A 22,166-nucleotide genomic window follows, 5' to 3' on the forward strand; every position below is an offset into this window, starting at 1 on the left:
CACTGTAGCCCTGTGGCTGCAGCAGCAAGGAAGTGTGCATGGTCAGATGGGAGAGCAGGAGAAAAGGGAACCATGGAGCAAGATCACTTAAAAAGGAACATGTTTTAGCATATCATTGCAGAGGGAAAATATGTCTTTTTTTTCCCCTTCAGTTCTAATTTCCTACCTTCAACCATGTTGAAGGTACCTGAGATACATTCCTTGTACAGTTAAATAGGAAAATATATTTTTGCCCCTTAAATTTATACTGGCATTGTATTAATTACATATGTATGTTTGCAGGTATGTCTGTGTGAGACAACAGTAAGGTTGCATTGAACTCATGTCTCTGTTATGATTGATTCCTATTTTTCCCTTTGTGGCATTGATGACTGGCTGAAGAGAGATGCAGATTGAGAGTTCTTACCTCAATTGACTGCAAGATTTACTGATTAGGTAAAAACTTGGGCAAGATGATTTGAAAATACATTAATAGCTATTTACCTTTCAGAAAAACAGTTCAATGAGAAGATAAATTACAGCTTCTCAATAAATGAAAGCAATTTATAAAAACTCAGCATAAAACTCAGTACAAAAATAGTAGCAATAATAAAAGCGATCAGGCTTCGGCAGAGTTGTGAGCAAGAGGCAAGTGGTCTCAATGCACATCTTGAAGGATTTGGTTATTTAAAGTGTGAAAGTTATTGGTTATTTAATGGCATCTGAATGGAAAACAGATTCCCTGAAACAAATGAAAGTATATTGTGCTCGTACAGAATACTTGTAGTGCAAGTAATGGAAAGATCTGGTTATTAATAACAGGAGTCTGCTTGTTGTATAAACATCATCTGCCTTAGAATTTCAGAAGTCTTGCAACAGTTTCTGCTCTAGTCAAGTATTCCAGTTTTGTGACATGCTAATGTGATATTTGAAATACTTAACAGAGAAGTCACTTTTTTTATATGTATGGGCACATTTCAAGAGCTCATACAATCATTCCTGGTCTCTGAATATTTTTCCTATCTTTAAAGATTTTTTTTAATTTTTTTAGAACACCACACACTGTTTCAACTACTTTTATAACATACTGTCAACATACCAGAGAAAATATCTTTGGGATTCATTCTCCCACAGGTTCCAAATACTTTTTGACAGATTACTTCAGTATTTTTTTAAATAATTCAGTGGAACTTAATCAGTTCTGAAACATCCTGCTTAACTGACAATTAAGTCTTAACAGATGTAGCGTGAAAACAGATTCAATGAATTTTTTTCACTCTTAAGTGTATTTTAATTTCTTGCAACATATGTCCTCAACACAGACAGGTATTGGTTTATACCTAAGAAGTACAGACTGGTTTTAACATTCCTTGGCTTGCATTCAGTTATTTAAGAACTGATGAGGATCTGCAGACCACTGACGGATGATAGCAGGTGCCAGGACTGCAGATCAGACTCCTGCCAAAATCTAGCATGCATTCTAGCCTCATATTTTCAGTTGTTTGTAACTCTTTTGGTAGTGATGGTTCTGTGCTTTTCCTTAGCCAATGCTGAATTTTTATTGAATTAGTCATATGATTTATTCTTTTTTGACTAACCTTGATACAGACTACTATTTTTCTCCTGCTTGTTCTCATAAAAAAATGTTACGTTATGAGTTTTTAAAAATGCCTAGGGTAAAACCACAGAGTATCAATCACTTTGCTTCTAGGCAGTAGCAGCAGGCAAGGTGTGCAGCCTGCTTTGGTAGGTGAGAGGAGCTGTCCTTACTTGCCAAACAGCTGGCGTCTCCAGGGGCACTGTTGAGAAGTTCCATTGCTCCCTGTTTGGAAAACACTGGCAGTGATTCCCTAAGTGAGAAACTGGCCAGGTTATGCTGTTTTTCACTCCCCAGCCTTGCACCTGCAGTGGGTTATAGCACTGATTGTGCTCAGTAGCCTTCCTCATCTGCTGTGAAACAAAAGCAAATACTGAGTTCAAAGACATTTTTCCATGTGTAAAACACACAGGTTTCTCTTGTTAGAGCCACCTGCTTGTATGGCAGTGCCTCCCTTGGGTCACCAGCTTTGTTACTGCAGAGGAGAATGCAGACAAGAGACAATTCTTAATAATCAAATCAGTCATCCAGTGTTGTCCAGTCCCTCAGAGAGCTCAACCATCATCTATATCCATACTGCTGGCAGGCACCTGGTCATTCTGCTAGCTGCATCCTTTTTTAAATATCTTTCCTCTCAGACCTGGAAAAGCCTGAAAGTGAAAGGATTTTACAGATGCAGCTAACAAAATATACTATATTTTCTAACAAATCCTGCCTTGCTTGTTACCAGACAATAAGTAGTTCAGCATTGCTGATAAGTACAAATCCATCCTACCTGGCAATTCTTGGTTTTTCTAGCTGTTTTTTTCAGCTGATTAGTGTCCAGCGACTTTGTTTACCAAGAGCTGCAATCATACTTGACTTAATAAAAATTCTGAAATGGGCTCCTTGCGTGGAATTTAAATAGAAGACATGGCCAAGACAGCTACCTTTTGATGTTTTTCAGTTTATTCCAGTTGTCTTTCAGGACTGATGTTTGAAGTCTTCAGAATGATGCAGCTCGTTTTCCCAGGCGCCAGCCTTCTTTTCAAGTCTTGAATGCATGTCCTTTGTGCCAATACTTCTGGAACTACTGAGACAGTGAAATTTTGCTGCTGCATTGGTGTTGGCAAGCTCATAGTCAGTCACGTATCCCACTAGGGAAACTGCCAATTGCAGTACACAGAGGACTTTTCTCCTTTTCTGCTCTTCTCCAAATGTTGGGGGTTTTTTTCCATTTTTGTTTCTTCTGGGGAAGAGGTGTACTTGTGTTTGTGTGTCACTCACACCCTGACAATAGCATTTATTTCTTTTCTGCGGATTTGTTGGTGACTTAGAATGTGTGAGCTTCCTTCTGCTTCACTATCAGTTTCTTGGGAAAAACTATAAAATCTAATGCTCAAAAGTTTCATCTACTTCTCTGGCTTTCCTTGAATTGGCTAAGGAGAAACATTTTTTGCCATCTGAATGGTGGTAAAGGCAGTGTGTACTGCTGAAAAAGTGAGAGGGTCTTTTAAACCAGTATGGTCATTTTAAAAGTACACTGGGCAATATAAATTACTCTACACTTTCAATAGAAGAAAGCTGTCCATTGTTTGCTTTTCATTTGTACCAACTGTGAGAATTATAAAAAGCAAAAAAGCCCATTTAAAATTTGATTCATTTGTTGTTTCAATCTCTCTCCTTTGCAGCTAAAATAAATGTTCATTTCAAGAGGACAGTTGCTATTCTTTGTGTCCGCTATTTCTGTAAAGAGGAGAAAGGATATCTGCTTAGTCAAACCATTGTAAGAGCAACCATATTTATTGCCACTGCTAACCTAAGTTAACATCTAATATCTCATAATGTATTTTTATGGATTTGCATCCTTATTAGTGGAATACTTCATGGCTTAGTACTTGTCTTTAACATTTCATAGCTAAGTGTTTCAAAATGGGAAGATATTTATTTATCATATATGGGTTTTTTTATCATAAATGTTCTGTAAGTCAGCTCCTATTTCAGCAGTTTAAAATAAAACAAACTTAAAATATAGACCTCATACATTTTTTTCATCCTCAATTTAGCATCATTTTTAACCACTGCTTATGTTGGAAAACAGTGACACAATATCTCTATTGCTTAAAAACTCTGCTGATATCCCTACTCTAAAAGTAGTCACTGTCTGTATAAACCCTCTTGCTCTTATGCTCACATTTCCCATTTCCTAAAATAGTGAATTTTCTTCTTTTGAACCTGAGCTCTGTGATACATTATGGATAATTAAGCTACCACTCAGCCCTGGTCTTGTTAGATTAGCAAACCTGAGTTTATTTTTATCTTTTCTGTCTCAGTGAGGCCATCTATTCCACAGCTTCATGTAGCATCTTTATTCCATGCTTTTCTGAGTCTGATTTATCTGTGTAAAGCCAGCATCACTCCCTGGCTCACGGCACAATCTGCTATCAATCACTGTGGTCTGAGGATGAAAGTCAGGAACTTCTTAAATTAAGGCTGTTGCTGAAATTTCTGAATGTCAGACTGCAGCTTTAGTTAAGGAGAAAAATGGTTCAAAGCAATGCTCACTTGAGCAAAATGCTGAAATGCGTGTAGCCTGTGCTGTGCTCACAGTCACTACGTGCAGAACAGCTTCCAGCACCAAAGGTGCTCTGGTCCTCATTTCTACCTCCACGTGTCTGCCAAGCTAAGGATACTGGGGTAGAGCAAATTATTTTCTGCATCCTTAGGTGAGGAAATTTTTGGCATAATCATTGCATAGTGTTTAAAACATAAAAAGAGAGATCTGGCAAAGAACAGCCTCTTAGGAGGTCATGTACAGTCAAGGGCTTGATGGCCCCAGGTAAGGTAGACTTCTGCTCAGGGAAAGGAAAAGATTGTCCTCTTTTTCAGTCCAAAATTGCTCTTGGAGGAGAAATTAGTATTGTCAGAGGAAAGAGACAACACAAAGATAATTGGAAGTGTTGGAAACAGAAGCCCAGTATACTGAAGGCTGCTGAAAGTTAAATGAGACAGTAATGGGAATTTTGATGTAAAGTGTACTCTGCATTTGGATTTGCCTTCTTAATTATATGTTCTGAATAAATATTTCTGTTCTGTTTCTGTCTTGACGTATTACAGTGTTTCCTCTGGTGCTTAATATGGTCAGAATTCTTCAGAAAATCTGACTGTAAAATAAAAACCAGAGAAAAACTAAATGTGTTTCAGAGGTTTGCTTCATCAGATTATTTGAATTCAGGGAGAGAAACATTCTTTTTTCTGAGGAAATAAGACAGTTCTAGAAAATAACAACTTGTTTTTTGAAAGAAACTCGTGATCTTCTTTGTCTAGTTTTTTTTTTTTTTCTTTCTGAAAGATTTTTTCTTTATTGTGTGAGGAGTTTGAAGTCAAAGGGTCAAGTGGTGGCTTATCTTTTCTTCTCTTATTCAGTCTGCAAAGTTCATTCTTTAGTGTAGAGGAGGTACTCTAGTTGATGCACAGACTTTTTGTTTCTACTGCTATAGAAGGCTGATGAACATCATGTCAATCATTTTAAACATATTATTAGCAGTATGAATTTTTTTCTGAGTTGCACATTTACCAGACTGTTTTGACCAGTGTAATAAGGTATTATTAACACCTGTTTTTAAGCTCTTCTATGATTTCTCTTTAACTTTAGCTCTTTCCAGTCTCAGGGGAGTTCTCAGACTTTTCATGATCCTGCTCCTCTTTCCATTACCACGATGTCTACTGGACAAAGGCAATAAAATTAGTTTTATGTAACTGTCTTCACTCTGCTGTTCTGAGAAACTTAAAAAACCTAACAGAATCTCTTCACTGAGCTTTTTGCGTGGCAAAAATAGGTTAAACCTTCCATAGCTTAAAAACCATGAGCATTCTGTTATCATTTACATACCCTTGGAGCCCCTGCTGTAGGAAAGCTTTCCAAACATCTGTTAATTGCTATGTGGCAGATGTTAATGGTGTATAAACAAGTCAGACTCAGCAGGGGCTGTTACTGGTTTGCTTGGAGATTTTCTGTGTGCTAATAACAGAATGAGCTAATCTTAGAAGTGGAAAGAAACTCCAGACTAATTTAAAGATAAAGGTGAGAATGATGTGGACCATCAACTGAAGGAGAGCAAGTCAGCCACTGAAAGGAACTCCAATTAAACAAGAGAAGAAAGAAGGAGAGGAAAAGTAGAGATTGCAATAATGCTTGAACCTGGTGAGGTGTGGAAATAGTGAAGTAGGTCTGTGCAGGATCAGTAAATGCTCAAAGCAGTAGACAGTGTCTTCTGAATTCTGAAAATTCCTGAACATGGTTATTAGAATGTCCTTACCTTTCCACAATGGCAGCTGGAAAAAGTAATGTCATCACTGGGATGTCATTTGCACTAAAATGGCCTTCCTAAAATTTTCATGTAAGGTTGCACTTCAGAGCCTTATAAAGGAAAAGGTTCCTTCTGGAAATTCTGCAATGACAGTATTATCTTAATTCAGCTCTGAATAGTAATTCCCTTTATCATTATCATCCTTGTCATCCCCAGGAATCTAAAACATTTGAAGTGCTACAATACTGCACCTATGCCGAAAGTCTCTTCCCTTAAAATAGCAGTTTTGTTATTTTCTTTTTTTTTTCCCTTCTCCTTCCTTAAGCTGATTCACTAACATTAATGGGGATTAGTTGTAATTATTCAGCTTCTGTTGAAAAAGAAAGGGATGCATTAGGTTCTGCTAGAGTAGGCATCCAATAATTCAGTTCATCCTTTTAATAAAACTAATTGCAAAATGGATGTGTTTCTTTGGTGAGTGTTTATGAGCCCTTGTCTTTCAATGGATGATGTCAGCAGAATTTCAGAAGGTGGAGGACAAACAGATAATATCATCAATTGCAAAAAGACAAGGTTTTTGGTGTAAAACTGTTGACTAGTAGCAAGTGGAACCCAAAACAACCTTGTGTGCTTTCTTTTTGCTTATATTTGTCATATCTTTTAGAAATTCCTCTTACTGACATTCAACACAGATGGTAATTAATTTACTAAAGCCTATCCAAATTTTCAGTTAAGAGAATTATTTCATCCCCTTTTTGTCCTCTAATACAAATGTAGTTGTTGTTGCTTCAAGAAAAGTCTGCTGCAAAGGTGAATAGGAGGTGTAACTAGCACAGTCACCCCATACAGTAATTGCACACCAGCCAGTGGGTGTTCACTTAATCCTTTCATTCCTAAATAGAATCTGTATTGGTTATAATTTACAAAGTAATTGTTCTCTGAACTCAAAAGCAATGCCCTCGGACAGCTAGTCACTGTAAATGGTATTTTCATGAATGGGGCTTTTGTTCTGGAAGAGAAGCATAATAAGGGTTTGAATTTTAGGTGTTTATTGTGCTCTGGACAGTAAGACTAAATGTCCTGGGCCTTAAGCTTAAACACACATTTCACATTAATGAAATTACCAATATAGAATTGTTTCCTTTCAGTAAAATGCCCCAATTCACTGTTAAATCCAGTGCTTACTACTCTCATGCCTCAACTAATAAGGCAAAAATGCTGTATTGTAGGTTGTCAGTGAGAATGGAAGCCAGGCTACAGCCTTCACTGCATGAGAATGTTGTTGCCCTTAGTATAAGCAAGGGGGCAAAACCCAAAATCTGCCTATGAAACCTATCAACTCTTGCATGTTTTTGATGCTAGTGTGTGTTACAAAAGCACATAAATGGATATTTTCGTTTTGGAAGGATTGGTTAGGTGACTGTATTAGAGAGATGTCTTTTGTTCATAACCCTTCTAGAAACAAATGTCTGCAGACATATGCTAGACCAAATTGAACATGGTCTTGGGCAACAGATCCTGGCTGACCTTGCTTTGAGCTTTTTCCTCTTGTCATTGTGAGAAGATAAGGACATTGTAGTTACTGCAATAACCTCCAGAGCTCCCTTCCAACTTCAGCTATTCTGTGGGTGAGGGAATTTCCCTTAAACATGGGGGAACCCCACTTCATGGGTTTTCCCACAAGCTTCTCAGAAACTCCCGAGACCATCTTTCACAGTCACCAGAAAGGTGCTGCCTAGATAAATTTCCTAGAGTGTTACCAGTGGGAAGGAAATAAGAACAATAAGATGTTCAAAAGGATATGTTTGCTCTGTGGGGGATGTAAGGCAGCCCTGAAGACCTCAATTTCTAAAGATTTGATGGAAGGACAAGGCACTAGGAGAATGAATTATGATTACCACCATCATTAGAATAGTGCAACAATAGAATCAGACATCCTGCTGTTGAGAGTTCCAGATTTTGCAATAGCAGTATAGAAAAACATCAGCCACCTCTTTCTCTCTATTTTTTTTTCTTCTAAAGGTCTGACTAGGGACTGCTATAATATGATGAATGACAGTTTCCCAAACTGACATTTCTAGGAAAATTCCATTATACTTTTCTAATCAGCTGTCACCCCTTTGAGTATTTTTTGCAATATTTCTAAGACCTTTTACTGCATGTTGCTGTTGTAGAAATAAATCCTTTTTAAAAAATACAAAACATAACAAAAGAGGAAGTATTAATGATGGTGTAAATAATTTTGATATGTGATAGGGTGAAACAGGAAAACCAGTAAAAAAAAGTAAGCTTCTACATAAACTGGACCTAAGTACTATTTATATTTACAGTACTCTTGAGAACCCATGCAATTTATGTGAAATGTCAATGCTCCTAGTTGCTTACCCACTGCAGTAATTTAAATTGCCTAGATGCACTGATATGTCAGCTATTTACTGCTTGGACACAAGCACAATAAATGTCCTTTATCTGAAGACAATTACAGTAACCAGCACATTTTTCATGCTGATGCCATTAATAAATAAAACTTTTACACTTAATATTTCTAGTTTTACTTTTAAAATTTAAAATTACTTCATTAGTAAATAATTAGATTTTTTTTTTCTTTCTGTTCCACTAGGAGTAAGCAATATCTACAATATCCTAAAGTTTGTATTTGGATGAATAAATTTAAGAAGCAAACTATTTCACAAACAAAGGAGGTGAATTCATTTCACCAATTTTTGACCTGTCCAGTGAGTGAGGGAAAGGCTATGGGTGTTGTCTATCTAGACTTTGGAAAAGCCTCTGGCACTGTTTCCCTCAGCATTCTCCTGGAGAAGCTGGCTGCTTATGGCTTGGGTGGGTGCCCTGTTCACTGGGTAAAAAACTGTCTGGATGGCCAAGCCCAGAGAGTGGGGCTGAATGGAGTTACATCCAGCTGGGGACTGGGCACAACGTGGTGTTCCCCAGGGATCAGTATTTGGGCCAGCCCTGTTTAATATCTCTGTTGATAATCTGGCTGAGGGGATCAAGTGCACTCTCAGTCAGTTTGCTGATGACACCAAGTTGGGCGGGAATATTGATCTGCTGGAGGGCAGGAAGGCTCTGCAGAGGGATCTGGACAGGCTGGACCACAGGGCCAGGGCCAATTGCATGATGTTCAGCAAGGGCAAGTGCCAGATTCTGCACTGGGGTCACAACAGCCCCAGGCAGTGCTGCAGGCTGGGGGCAGTGCCTGGGAAGCTGCCTGGTGGAAAAGGACCTGGGGGTGCTGGCAAACAGCAGCTGAACGTGATCCAGAGTGTGCCCAGGTGGCCCAGAAGGCCGATGGCATCCTGGCCTGGCTCAGCCAGGTGTGGCCAGCAGGAGCAGGGCAGGGACCGTCCCCCTGTACCCAGCACTGCTGAGGCCACAGCTCCAATCCTGTGCTCAGTTCTGGGCCCCTCAGTGCCAGAGAGACATTGAGGGGCTGGAGCGTGTCCAGGGAAGGGCAGCGGAGCTGGGGAAGGCTCTGGAGCACAAGTGCTGTGAGGGGCAGCTGAGGGAGCTGGGGGTGTTCAGCCTGGAGAAAAGGAGGCTCAGGGGGCCCTCAGCACTCTCGGCAGCTGCCTGACAGGAGCGTGCAGCCAGGTGAGAGTCGGCCTTTTCTCCCAGGTAAAAAGTAACAGGACAAGAGGAAAAGGCCTCAAATTGCACCAAGGAAGGTTTAGGCTGGGTTCTAGGGAAAAATTTTTCAGCCAGTGGGTGGTCAGACATTGGAACAGGCTGCCAGAAAAGCAATAAAATCACCATCCCTGAAAGCGACCGGAAGACTTGTGGATGTGGCACTTGGGGACACATTTTACTGGCAGACCTGGCAGTGCTGCATTAACAGCCAGACTCAATGATCCTAGAGGTCTTTACCAACCTTAGTGATTCCATTGTGAAGCCAAATCATGGAATCATAGAATTATTAACGTTAAAAGGATTTTTAAAATCATCAAATCCAACCATTAACCTAACCCAGTGTAGTCCACCACTAAACCATGTCCCTAAGAACACATTCACATGTCTTTTAAGTACCTCCAGGTATGGTGCCTCCACAACTTCCCTGGCCAGCCTGTTCCAATCCTTGACAACCCTTTCAGCAAAAAAATGTTTCCAGTCTAAACCTCCCCTTGTGCAACTTGAGGCCATTTTCCAAACTAATTTTAGTATTTATACCATCTTTCAGATGTGTGAACATGTATTTTTGTGCACCTAAACTGAGATAATGCATGAGCCAAAGTCCTTTGGGAGCAATAGGACAAAGTGGTTGACCCATGTGGTTAATTCTGGCATTGTTATCTGTAATTCTTTCGTGTTGGAGTATTCAGTACATATCAAAGACTAATAAACCATACAGTTACTTCATATAATTTGATATAGTTTGAAATTATTTGCTATTTGTGCTTAGGGGATAAATTGCATCAGAGCAAAAAAGTAGAAAAGATGGTCCTCTCTGACATGTCCTCTTTTTTCTTATTCCAGGTTAGTAAGGTAGCTTTATGCTAATGGTACATTCTCACACAATGGATGAATTCTCCATGTGGCACCTCAGTTTTGTTTTCCAGCAAGAGAACCCAATTTGTAATAAGCAATCTTTAATAGTCTTGTGCTTAGTCTTTAACTGGTTATGGAGGGGGGGGTTTGCACTTCGTAAGATGCATGTGAAAAGTAACAGTTTGTCATGACAGGGAAGATCTTCAGAATACATATGGTAAAGGAAGTGGATGAATGAAACAAAAGGAGTAGTTGCTAGTGTGGTAATGGGGCCTTTATATTGAGCACATAAGCTTAAATCAAGTTTTGCATAGTGAGATAAGAATCAGTTTCTGGCTTTGTTAGGATGTTGACCTTTTATTCCTTCATTTTCATTTTGGGATGATTTGCCCACATTTTCATTCTGAATCCAAATTTCTGCTTATAATTAAGATGCAATTTGATCGAGTTGTGTATGCAGTCAGATTTTTAACTGTGTCGTTTCACTGTTATTGTCCTTACCTCTCTTTATTTGTTCTTCTATCATAATCTTCTCTAGCCATAAAGTAGATTGCAGAACCCTTAGGCCAGGGATCATGACTTCCAGTGCTCTCTAGGAGAGAAACAGAACTAGACCTCTAGTGCTAGGAGGCTGTCATGATAGTTTATCTTCGATGTTAGTATCCTAATCTAGAATGTGCTCTGACACTGTAGTATTTAAAATCCAGGTGTTGTTAACAATAGGAGATGATGACTTAAGGAGAGTGATGATTCATAAATTAAACCTTCTTTATTTCAAAGTTGGATCAAAGTTCCTTAATTGAATCTTCTTGAAGGCATAGTCTAGCTTATACTCTTCTCTTTGCTAGATAACACTGACTACAGTCTTAAACATTGTAACAGGAATTTCTGGGTATTGTGGTTCTACTTGCCTGCTCTTTGTGGGAAGGACTATGGTTTTGTGCAGAGTCTGGAAATGCCATCAGTCCCAAAAGTCTGAACTGCATAGTGTTCTCTGTAAGTTGCAGAAATTGTTCTCTACCCTTCTGGTCTCAGAAATATATATTATGGGTACAGCTCCTTCCAGATAATCTTAGTTGTCCTTTTTAAGACTTTATTGCTGCAGTTGTGCAGCCATTCCATCTCTTAAACTGTAGTAAACTTTGTCCTTGTATCTGATTAAGTTTTTATTAAAACAGAATACATGCCCTTAGCACTGCTAACATCAGGCTGCTAGATAGGAGGTTGGAAAAAACAGATTACAGATGTAACAAATGCAGAAAGCAGTCACAGTGTGAGTTATCTGGTTGCATGCAGAAGCACTCACTTGGCCAACTCACATATATAAAAGCTGAATGTCAGGTCAGAGGAAGTAATTGTAGCATTTCTTTATATAAAGGAAACTGATAAGTACAAGACCTGCATTGGACACCTGTCTCAACCTGGAATAAATAGTCCTTTCTCTGTTTCTCTCCCTTGACTGTAAAGGCAGCCTAAGGTCATTAGTCAGGAGAAGTTTGCAGAAAGAGACAATATCTTTTATTAGACCAGTTGCTCTAAGTTGGAAAAATTAGATAAGCTTTTGGGCATATGAGCTCGTCCTCACATCTGAAATAGGAGCAGCAGATTTCAGAGTTAATTATAAATCTTTTTCTGGGTATGTCCTCACACCATCATAGTTACAGCAAAGCACCACAGAAATCACTAACTCAGATTTAGGCACCTAATTTTTAGACATCTAAATGAAGCCAGAGGAACCAAGCATGAGGTGCTTATTTGGGAGTTTGAGAACTTGCATTTCACATGACACTTTTTTTTTTCCAGATGCTCCCCCCAGTGCTGAGCTCTGCCTGCCCAGAGGACTGGCAGCCTCTCCTGCTGGGGAAATGCTCAGCTGCAGTTGTGCTCTCTGCTTGGCTTCTTGCTGCTTGAGTGTTTCACATGAAGTCTTAGCTTGCTTCACGTGCTCCCTTTGCAGAGCTGCCCTTACAGGCCTGTGAGACTGCTCCAGTTGTTTGGGAGAGGTGACTTTCTGTATCCTGTATGTCCTTGCAGTACAAGTCTTGTGGTAAGCTTGGAAGTTTGAACACATTCTCATCTTTTCCTTGTCTGTCTGCAGCTCGGATACGTTCTTAGAAAGAGAGTGGATCTGGAAGCTTGTCATTTTCCCTGGATGAAATCTAAGGAGAACGTGTTCCCCTGCTCTCCCTGCCATTCCCACAGACTCCTGCTACAGTTCCAGTGAGGACTGAGCTGTTTGCAAGCACTGTAGTATGCACCACAGCATCTGCTTTTACCCTGGTGCCTTTGGTTATTTTGGAACTCCTGGTGACTTGGTGCCATGATCTCTTTAAGAGGTTTTGAAAACTTGCTTATCTTAATTCTTTTGTCTGTTTCAGTTTCCTAAAAGACTGTGTCATCCTTTGATGTTTCCTCCGTGCATCAGCATCCCACCCTTTTTACCCCGGGCTGCCTGACTCACTGAGAAACCTCCTGGTATTGACTTGCTCTGATGCAACTGCTCTTCTGAAATAGAGATTTGCCAGTGCTGGCCTCATCCCAGCGCTCTGTATTTCTTGTTTTCTCAGAGGAACAATTGCTTTAAGTAAAGAAGGACAGATGCAAAGCTTGTTTTGTAAAGCATAGCAGAAGCTTCTATTATTGCAAATTGCCTTTTCCACTGGGCATACTTGAATTCAATTCAGTTGGTTCAATTTACTAATTCATGTGATTTAAATTACTTTTATCAATTATCTTTCAATGGAGCAATGCAGTAGTTCAGTAAAAGCTTTCTAGCTGAAGTAGATTCTTAATTCATTTAAATTGCATGCTCATTTATTATTCAGGTATTGGTTTGCCAGGAGCTAGCATAGCAATCTGACCACTTGGTTTGTCATGCTCTCAAAAAGCCTAATTTTTTTTGCTATCTTTCATTTATCTCCAGTATCACCAGTATTTCAAAAGGAGGCCGTAAAGAAATAATTACTAGCTTGAATTTTTGTCCTTTATTGGTTTCATTAGCAGTAAGTACTTTATAAATGTAGAGAAGAGCTTTAAAGAATGAGAACAAAAATAAGGTAGGTTAAAAAGGCACACTTTGTTAATATAACATACTTGTCCGGTATCATTAAAATTATCTAAGAGAGCTGAGAATGAAATACAAGCTATTGAATGTCAAAGATCTTCTATTTCAGGCTAATTTAAACAGAAATTTTAACATCATCTCCCCAAGGAAATCAACATACACAACTCTTATCTAACCCAGCTCTCTGGTGCAGGATTCTCAGGGTTCAGCTTGCGTGAAAGCTGGCAGCCAGTTAAAAGGAAAAAATGCAAATCCTCGTTCCCATGGCAGGCAAGGCTGCAGGGTGGGCTCTGCTGTAAAGGCCACAGCATGAGCTGCATACAGTGGGTGTGGTTTTTAAAATGGCCTGATCCTCAAATTAAGACTGTGCTGAAAACCCATCGCATTTAAAAGGTTTGTTTCTCCATCATTTTGGAGAATGAGAGTTTGTTTCAATTGTGAATATACTTAATGCTATTCTCATCCTAATTTTTCATAAAAAAACAAATGGTTTTATAGCACCTCAGTATGACCTTGAACCTGCAAGGTCAATATTCAGCAAAGATAGCAATGAATGCCATCCAAAATTAAAAAGCTGGAAGGTCAATTTTTCTTTTATTTTTGTAATTTTGTCTGTTTGAAATAGAGCTAAAAAGAGATTCAGGCCAAACCATCTTAGTGACTTTACTGATAAAGAGGACAGGAGTTTGTTCTTCTAGGAAAGGATACCTATTTTATACTGTTCACATTTGAATTTCAGGCTGTGGAGAAAGATTGATTCAAAATTTAAATTAAATTTCCATATTACAAAAATAAGGCAATGTTGCAGACATGTAAAATCATGTTTTCTTGCAAGTAGTAGTAACTACTTTTACTTTGTCCTTTGATTATTGTTGTTAGAGTTGTTGATATTAGTGATTTTGCTCATTCTTTGAATCTACGCATCTTTTGTCAGATCTAAGCCGGTCCTTAACTCTACAGGTGTAAAAGGGTGTTACTGTGTGTGTGCAAGTCCAGCCTTGTTCAATTCAGCCCTTTCCTAACAGTAATCCTAATACTGATGTCAGGTTGGTTCTACATCTTAGTGAAAAAAAACCCATAAATGATGGAAACACTTCTGTTGTAAGAAATGTAAGTGACAAAATACCCAGGTTTGCCGAGGGCAGATGAAGACTGATGGAGCTGCTCTTGGCAGTGTTTTCTTAATTAGAGTTGTCAAGTAACTTTCTTGGCTAACAGCACAGAACTTGTGTGTTTATAAGCAGACTCAGTATTCATACAACTGAAAATGTTAAAATGCCTTTTTGTCCATGAAAAGAACCTCTGTACCTCATTGTATCCTGGAAATGCTGTAGGTGGTGAAAATTAGATGATTGCATCTGTAAAATATGTAGAGACCCTTGAAAATACTCACTGTCCTTTAAACCAGCATTCCTGCATAGTTGTGGCAGGTCTGTAGGGAAAAAAAGTTCTCATTTAATCAAGTTCAAAACAATAAAAATTCCAACTTTCTTTTCTTTCATATCAAAGTAAGACTCTAACTGCTACAAACAAGTTTTGTACTATGTCATTAATTTTTCCAATTAGTAAGAATCTATCAAAGTAAAATAATAAAACTAAAGAAAATTAAATCATGCAGATCTTTTACTTTTTAGATTAAATATTCCCTAATAATTACATCTATTGCTTGTAGTCCTCGGAGAGAAACTGAGATCCTGTTGTATTTGTAGTCATGTGTGAGGAATCACAGAACCAATATTTAATTCATAGGAAGAAAGAGGCACTTATTTTCTTCAGTGTACAAGCTGGGTAAGAAAACTGTTCAAACCTTTGTAGTGCATCTTCTGCAGAGTGGAGTTAACATTCTCCTAATTATTTTAGACAAGGTCTTAAAAGACCTGATTCCTCAGAGGGCTGTACATTTTATATTAATGTATTTTTACTTTTTGGTATTTAAAGGGTTCTCACTGTTAAGAAGTAAATAAATTGAGAAAATAAGCACCAAGAGCTAAATTAGCATTCAAGATGTTTGTTTCCTGGTGAAAACAGAGATTTGAGTCTTCACACATTATTTTATGTGGTGACAGTACCAATGAAATGTAACTGGATGTAATTCTTAGAAAACATTAAAATAATTATTGGAGGAAACTCATTCTACAGTTTAATTTATTATATTATTGTAAGATTGTATTCTAATATCTTACACAAATCCCAGTATGAAAGATAACACTACTGTCTGTTGTGGTGTGCTGTATTCCAATAACTGTCCCTAGTGTCAGGGTGTTTTTTCCAAAAGATTCCTACCCTCCAGTACATATGCTTGCTGACATCTGCCCATGTGAGAAGAGCACCATTAAAAGAGTCCATATTTATTACTTTACTGTGTTTACTGCTTTGAAAAGTAGAAATCTCTTTGTTTCTCTCTCAGGAAATCTGTCCCTTTCCCTCCTGCCTTTTTTCCTGTCTTACTATAGCAGCTGCCTCTCATCCAGTTGCTGCAAGGACCAATTCTGACCCAGCTGGTGCTGCCTCTCACCACATCCTGGGGTGTTTGTGACTCTTCTCTCCCTCTTCTGCCACTCAGCAAAGACTTCTTTTGCTCTACCAGTGCTTTCCCCCATGTGAGGGTAGCATGAGCATCTCTGTACCATTGCTGTTACTGTCTTTTCGCCTCTGAAAGAGGTCAGTCAACATGTCAGCATCTTAAATGTCCTCTGGAGGGTGCCTGTGGCTGGATGCAGGAGAGCAGATGTTGATGGCTGCCACAGCCATTTCTGTGAGCTCTAGGCAGTTGCAGTTGTAAGTGCTGGCTGGTGAAGAGTCTGTACATCTACAACAGACTTCCCTTCCCTTTCGTAATTTTTATCAAGATCTGATAATTCTCAGTGAGGATATGTTGCTCCTCAAAACCGTACAGCTGAGGAGTTTCAGCGTCGTTGTGCTGAATGCAACACAAAGAAGAGAAACACAAAAACACTCAAGCAAGTGTACAGCCTCACAAACTTGGCTGGCTATTGTCTCAGCTGTAGCTCCCAGTGCTTTCTCCTTACCTTGCATCACTTATCCATGCCTTTGCTGTTCCAGCTCACAAAGTTCAGCTTGTCTCTCTTCATCGTCCTCCTGGATGCTGGCAAAAGGCTGCTCTCCAGTACACTGCTGTGGTAGCAAGTGCTGATCCAGATGCGATGTTCTTGGGATCACCAGGAGAATCAAAGGAATGGGGCTGCTGTTAACCAGATAAGGGTATATGGCTGGCTTTAGTGCAGACATCAAGTACAAGGAGCATGTAGAGTGAAAAACATTGCAGGGTGGTTTTCCCTTTCTTTCAGATACTCTTTTTTGCAGACCTACAGCCTGATTCATTCCTTTCCATAAGGCTGCTCTCTAGGTGGGTCTGACACAGCCAAAAAAACAGTTTCAGTTCAGTTTCACATTGAAATGTGCTGTACAGAAGCAGTGACATTTCGAAGCTGAGATCTAAATCACTTAATTTGCTTAACAGCCATTCATGAAAATGCTTTGCAGCAGTGTTAGATGTAACTGTGGTGTTACATCACACTGCTCAGGACTCAGCCTTACTGCATGTATCTATTGTTGCTGCTTTTCCCAGTATGTTATTAGTCTGACTTCTTTTGTCTCAAATGAAGCAAAGTAGAGGATTTCATGCATTGTTTTACTTAAAAGGTAAGCTCTACCTATGGAGCTTTATAGATGTGTGTGTCTATGGGTGTAAATGTATGTATAGCCATTGCACAAAAATGTATTCATCCACAGTAACAGGTGGTACTGGCAGCACCTGTTGCTGGGGTCACTCAACACTCCAGTATTAAAACCCTAATTTTAGTTGCTTATAACTTTTGTCAAACTTAAACATTTGTGTTGAAATGTAATGTGCCAGGTGTCTGCCTTAGGCTGATTTGGGGGAGGGGATGTGAGGAGAGGAATTTATCGGCAAAACTGTTACTGCTAATTGAGGGAGCAGAGGCCAGGGTACTGGTTTGCCTGTGCTGAAAAACGAGCTATTGCTGGTTGAGATGTTGCAAGCCAAAAGTTGCCAGTGGAGACCCCTTGCAGCTGGGCGTGCCATTTGCCAGCGCTGTGGAAATTCACTATTTTACTGACAAAGCACCTCCATCTGGCCAAATTATGGGCCTGTGAAAATGCTTGGTAGATGTTTGTTGACAGCTGCCCACCAGGCTGCCTCCATCATGCCCATTTCCAGATAGTGGTGCTGCACTGGTGACCTTTTGGATGCAAAATGCCTGTGAAGCAGCAAAGTAGCCTTGGAGACAGTGTGGAGCAAAGCAGGCTGCTGCACACAGGGGCACCAGTCCATGGAGCACATCCAAGTGGCTCAGTTTGTGCTTACTCAGTGTGAATAGATAGGAGGGAATGGCTGGCGGGAATCCAGAGGAAATGGTGATGAAGGAAGAGCCTGATGGGCTGAGAGAGGTAAGAGTGAAGGACAACAGGGTTTGGAGAATTGTATGAGAGATGCTGAAGAGATAGACTAGAAGGGACGTGTACAGCTCCTGCTGGTCCCTGACCATAGGGTTTCTGTGATCCCTGCCTAACCAGCTGGAATGTTCCACTCTTGATACATTGCAGCTATATACGTCCCTACAGATACATTGCAGCTCCTCAAACGTGTGATTTGCACAGGAGCATAACCTATACTGCCTGTGGCTCCCCTGTTTGAGTGTGTACACTTGAACCTGCTAAGAAGCACTTAGCAGTTTGCATGATTTTTGTCTGATGCTCTTTCAGAAAGCAGAATTGTTCAATTTGCTTCTGCTCAATAGAAGCATCAACATTTTAATTTTTTTTTAGTATTTCTTAGCTTTCACATACTCATCCTTCACTTCAAGGACTCTCATGTGTGCATGGAAATCCCTCTGTAAATTCTACAGCTGTTTCTTGCTGTGTAGTCTTGCTTTGGAATCTGTGTGACATTTGTAGCTCACAGTATGCAAAGTCATACTAGTAAGTTGGTCATCAATATGAAAGTGGGCTGTACTTTAATCTAGGCTGAGATAACATTTGAACAGACTGCTCATATTATTTTTAAATCTTGTCCTTTCATGATTATTATGGGAATTAGAAACAAACTGTCTGTTGCGAAATATTCTGTTTCATATTACTTAGTATTTTCCCATAAAAATCTGAAGAAATGACACAGAACCTGATCAAAGTTCAAAGTCAGTTTGTTATTGAATGATGATGATTTTTTTTTTATTATAGGGAAAGCCTCAGCCAAGAAACTGACAAAAAAGGTAAGCAAAATGTTCCTTTCCTTCTTCAAAAGAACTTGCATTCTTTCTGTTACTGAAGTGATTAACTCTCTTTCAAAACTGGCTTTATATTTTCTTGTTTGTGTCTTTAAAGGAGGTAGATGCTGCACTGCTGTATGTTGCCAAAGCTAAACCAGGACCAACCTTTTTTAGAGAGCTTGGTGATAAAGGTAATGAGCACTTTTGATAATGAAAAATAAATCTTGCTTTTTATCTCATTATATGGTATGTGTTGAATGTATTTTTAAAGAGGTTTTCATGGATTTTATTTCATCCTCATCTAGCTGCCTCCTTGGCAAATCTCTCAGTTATACATGAGAGAGTAAAGAGGCTGGGAGTTGAAAGCCTTCTTAGGTGCAGGAGGAGACATAAAAGAAACTGAAAAGCCTACGAGGAAGAGGAAAGGGTTAAAGAGATGACTTGAACACAAAATGAACTTTTAAGACTTTTTGTTAATAACCTGACTGTTCCTCTATATAACTTAAATGCATGGAAACTACGAATAAAAATAAAACTTGTACCTAGTTACATTAAGTTGGTATCCCTGATTTCAAGAGCAGTTGAGCTTATTTCTCCCTCTTTGGGAGCTCTCTGACCCTTCACAGTGTTGATGTGCTTTGTTTTCTTTTCACCCAGCATTTCCACTTTATATTGAACTACATAAAGAGAAAACTAAGAGTGGGGATATTGTTAGTGTAACAACAGGGGATTAAAGAACACCAAATAAACATCTCATTAACATAAATTAATTGAAGAGAGAAAACAAACAAGAGGATCAAGAAAACCAAATAGATGAGCAATTAACCATTTCACAGTAACAAAAGACCAAAATTCCCAAACTAATGAGAAAGACCGACAGCGTCTATTCACAAAGTTTCTGTATCATACAGTTCAGCGTGAATCTCTTATCCTGTGGATGTTTCTGGAAAATAAAGCTACTGTTGCGCTGCTGCAGTTCCTTGGCCAGCATGAGCCATGCTCTCTCCGTGCACAGCAGATCCTCAGGGCTGGAAGCTCGTGCCAAGAGAGCAGCCCTCAGTCTCAGCCTGCAGCATTTCACCTGCCCTTCAGTCTCACAGCCTCTTTTGCCTGCAGTTCATTTCTTGCACCCTTGTGCAGACCTCCAGAGGTCTCCAGCTGGTTGCCTTGCTTGTCAGTCTGCCCCTGAAAGCATACTGCAAAAGCCCTGAAACATCTCTGAACAAATTACAATTTTTTCCTTTCCCAGGAGAGGCTGGATTTTGTAAAGTCATTCCCTGCCTTTTCCAATCATCACATCCTTTCCTAGGATTTAGCTTAAAGCATTCTCAGTCTTGAATTTTTGTATATTCTCTCTCTTTACCTGCTTTTTAGAGCCTTTCTTTTTCTAGTGATGGACACTGCAAATCCCCAGAGCATGCTGCCTGGGAAAACCAGGAATCCACAAAGAGAAACTGAAAACAGCAAATCAACGCAGCCTCTTCTTATTGCACCTCTCCCAGCTGAGTGCTTGGAGCAAAGTGGGCTCAGTGATACACTCAGAGTTGGTGTCTCCTGCATTCTGGCAAAGATCTGCCCTAGCTTAGCACTGTGTGTTTGAATCTCAGTCCTTCAAAGGCCAGGTAGGAGTTTGAGATGATGCAAAAATATTCAGTGCAGTCATCCATATGTCCCCACAACACTCAAGAGTTTTTACAATTTTTGGTCATGATGCCTGTTTAGTGACTTTGATGCTTTTGCTTTGAGATGCATTATTATCACAGTTTAAAAATAAAAATATTTATGCTTTTACAAGTACCAGAATAATTAATCTACCCCTGTCCAACTGTTAAGCTTAGGTTATTTTAACTACCTTCAAATTGTTATTTAAATGTCAAGGAGACAGAAAACTGCCGTCAGTCTGGTTTGTAAAATGTAGTGCTAGGGGATTCTGCCTTCTAGTGGGCAGTTTTAAAATCTGTGTCATATTTTGTAGTATACTTATGATTTATTCAGCAATAAGAATATTGTACTGTCAGCATTTGTTAGTAAGTTTGAGGACAGATATTTCTAGGTTAGGGAAGGTTCCTTTAGCTTTAGAAAATGACAGTATTTTGCCAATGCAAACTTCACATTCTTGGCTGCAAGTATGCTGAGTCATTCAACAGTGTGTGAAGCTTTTCTCTTTTAAATTTTGCTTGGATATGAATTTAATTTTCAGTGGGTTATTTTGGGTTTTTAAAATTTGCTGCTTTACATCTTTTAATTTGAGTACCTTTGTAATAATTACTGTAGAATAAAAAAGAAAATTACCAAAATATTTCATTTACTTTATGAATGAGGTAAGTTGCCCACTCACTGCATGCAGGACAATAAAATTAAAGGAAGTTTTTAAATGGAAATTAGTCCACAAATTAAAAAAATCTTATGATAAATTATTTCAGTTCAGTCAGTCTTTCAGAAAATATCAGGCAGACTATGAATTTTCTTTAGGGCATTAAGTCAGGTTTTAAAAAATAATCCAGAATATTTCTACATCTTTTTATTATATTTACATTTTTACCAATTTCACTATATCAGCTTTTCAGTTAGATTACAGTAAGATGATGAAAACTCCTGCCATTTCTTGCAAAGCTTTACTTTCCAGCCCTCTTCAATTCAGATGCTTTTCCCCTGAGCCAATCAGCAGGGTGTCGTCTTCAAACTGATCTTTTCTTCACATCTTGCCATCTCCGTAAAAATTTTGCAGATTCTCTCTGCAGAATTTTATAGGGTATAATGATCCCTGTTTAGCTATAAAGGTAAAACTCTCCAGGGGCTCAGTATTTTGTATCTCAATTATTACAACTTTATTTTTTCTCAGACTTTTACAACCACAATCTGCCATGTTAATATCCTTTCAAAAGTTTTGATAAACACATTTTTTTCCCACAACTTCTTTGAGTGTCTCATCTGTTATTTTGCATCCCCACACTGGGCTCTCCTTGTTCTGTTTTACCTAGCATAAATCACTTGTCTTCAGCTTCCAGGTTTTCCTTAGACTCTCCCATGCAGAAAATCTCAAGACAGCTGAGGAGCAGAGTCCCACTTCTCCCTGCCCAGTAATGCCATCCTTCATTGCTTGGTGGTTACATTTTCAGTCAGGGGTCTTTGTGCTGACACCACTGCAGTCCTTGACTGGGAGGTGTTTTCTGTACAGACCAGAGAAGTTACCTCCTTGTCTTCCTTAAAATTCTTCCTTTAAACATTCTTTTGCTGTGTCACACACATAGCAAAATTAGGAATTTTGATCACTACTTACCACATTATTTGCTTGATTTTTTTCGCCACCTATTTGTTTCTATCCTTTTTTCCTTTTTTAATCTTGTCTTAGGCATATAAGCTAAAAAAATTGGGGCAGGAGTACTTTCTCTGTTTATTTGATTTCAAACCTGTAGAAAACATAGATGCTTCATTTAAGAATACAACTCCCAAGTTTTACAGCAATTAAGATAGCAATTTGCATT

The 22,166-nt window shown here is 39.0% G+C and overlaps 1 protein-coding gene across 2 annotated transcripts in view; it reads left to right on the plus strand.

Annotated features, from left to right (window-relative positions):
• MICU2 (mitochondrial calcium uptake 2) overlaps nucleotides 1-22,166 on the plus strand; it is a 135,433-nt gene that overhangs the window by 78,099 nt on the left and 35,168 nt on the right. For both annotated transcript variants that reach the window (XM_058045149.1, XM_058045150.1), the window contains exons 3-4: nucleotides 18,653-18,684; nucleotides 18,797-18,872. In XM_058045149.1, the coding sequence (XP_057901132.1) occupies nucleotides 18,653-18,684; nucleotides 18,797-18,872 (108 nt within the window). The remainder of the gene's footprint in view (nucleotides 1-18,652; nucleotides 18,685-18,796; nucleotides 18,873-22,166) is intronic.

Source organism: Melospiza georgiana, chromosome 2 (assembly GCF_028018845.1).
Source record: "Melospiza georgiana isolate bMelGeo1 chromosome 2, bMelGeo1.pri, whole genome shotgun sequence".
NCBI classification, from domain to species: Eukaryota; Metazoa; Chordata; class Aves; order Passeriformes; family Passerellidae; genus Melospiza; species Melospiza georgiana.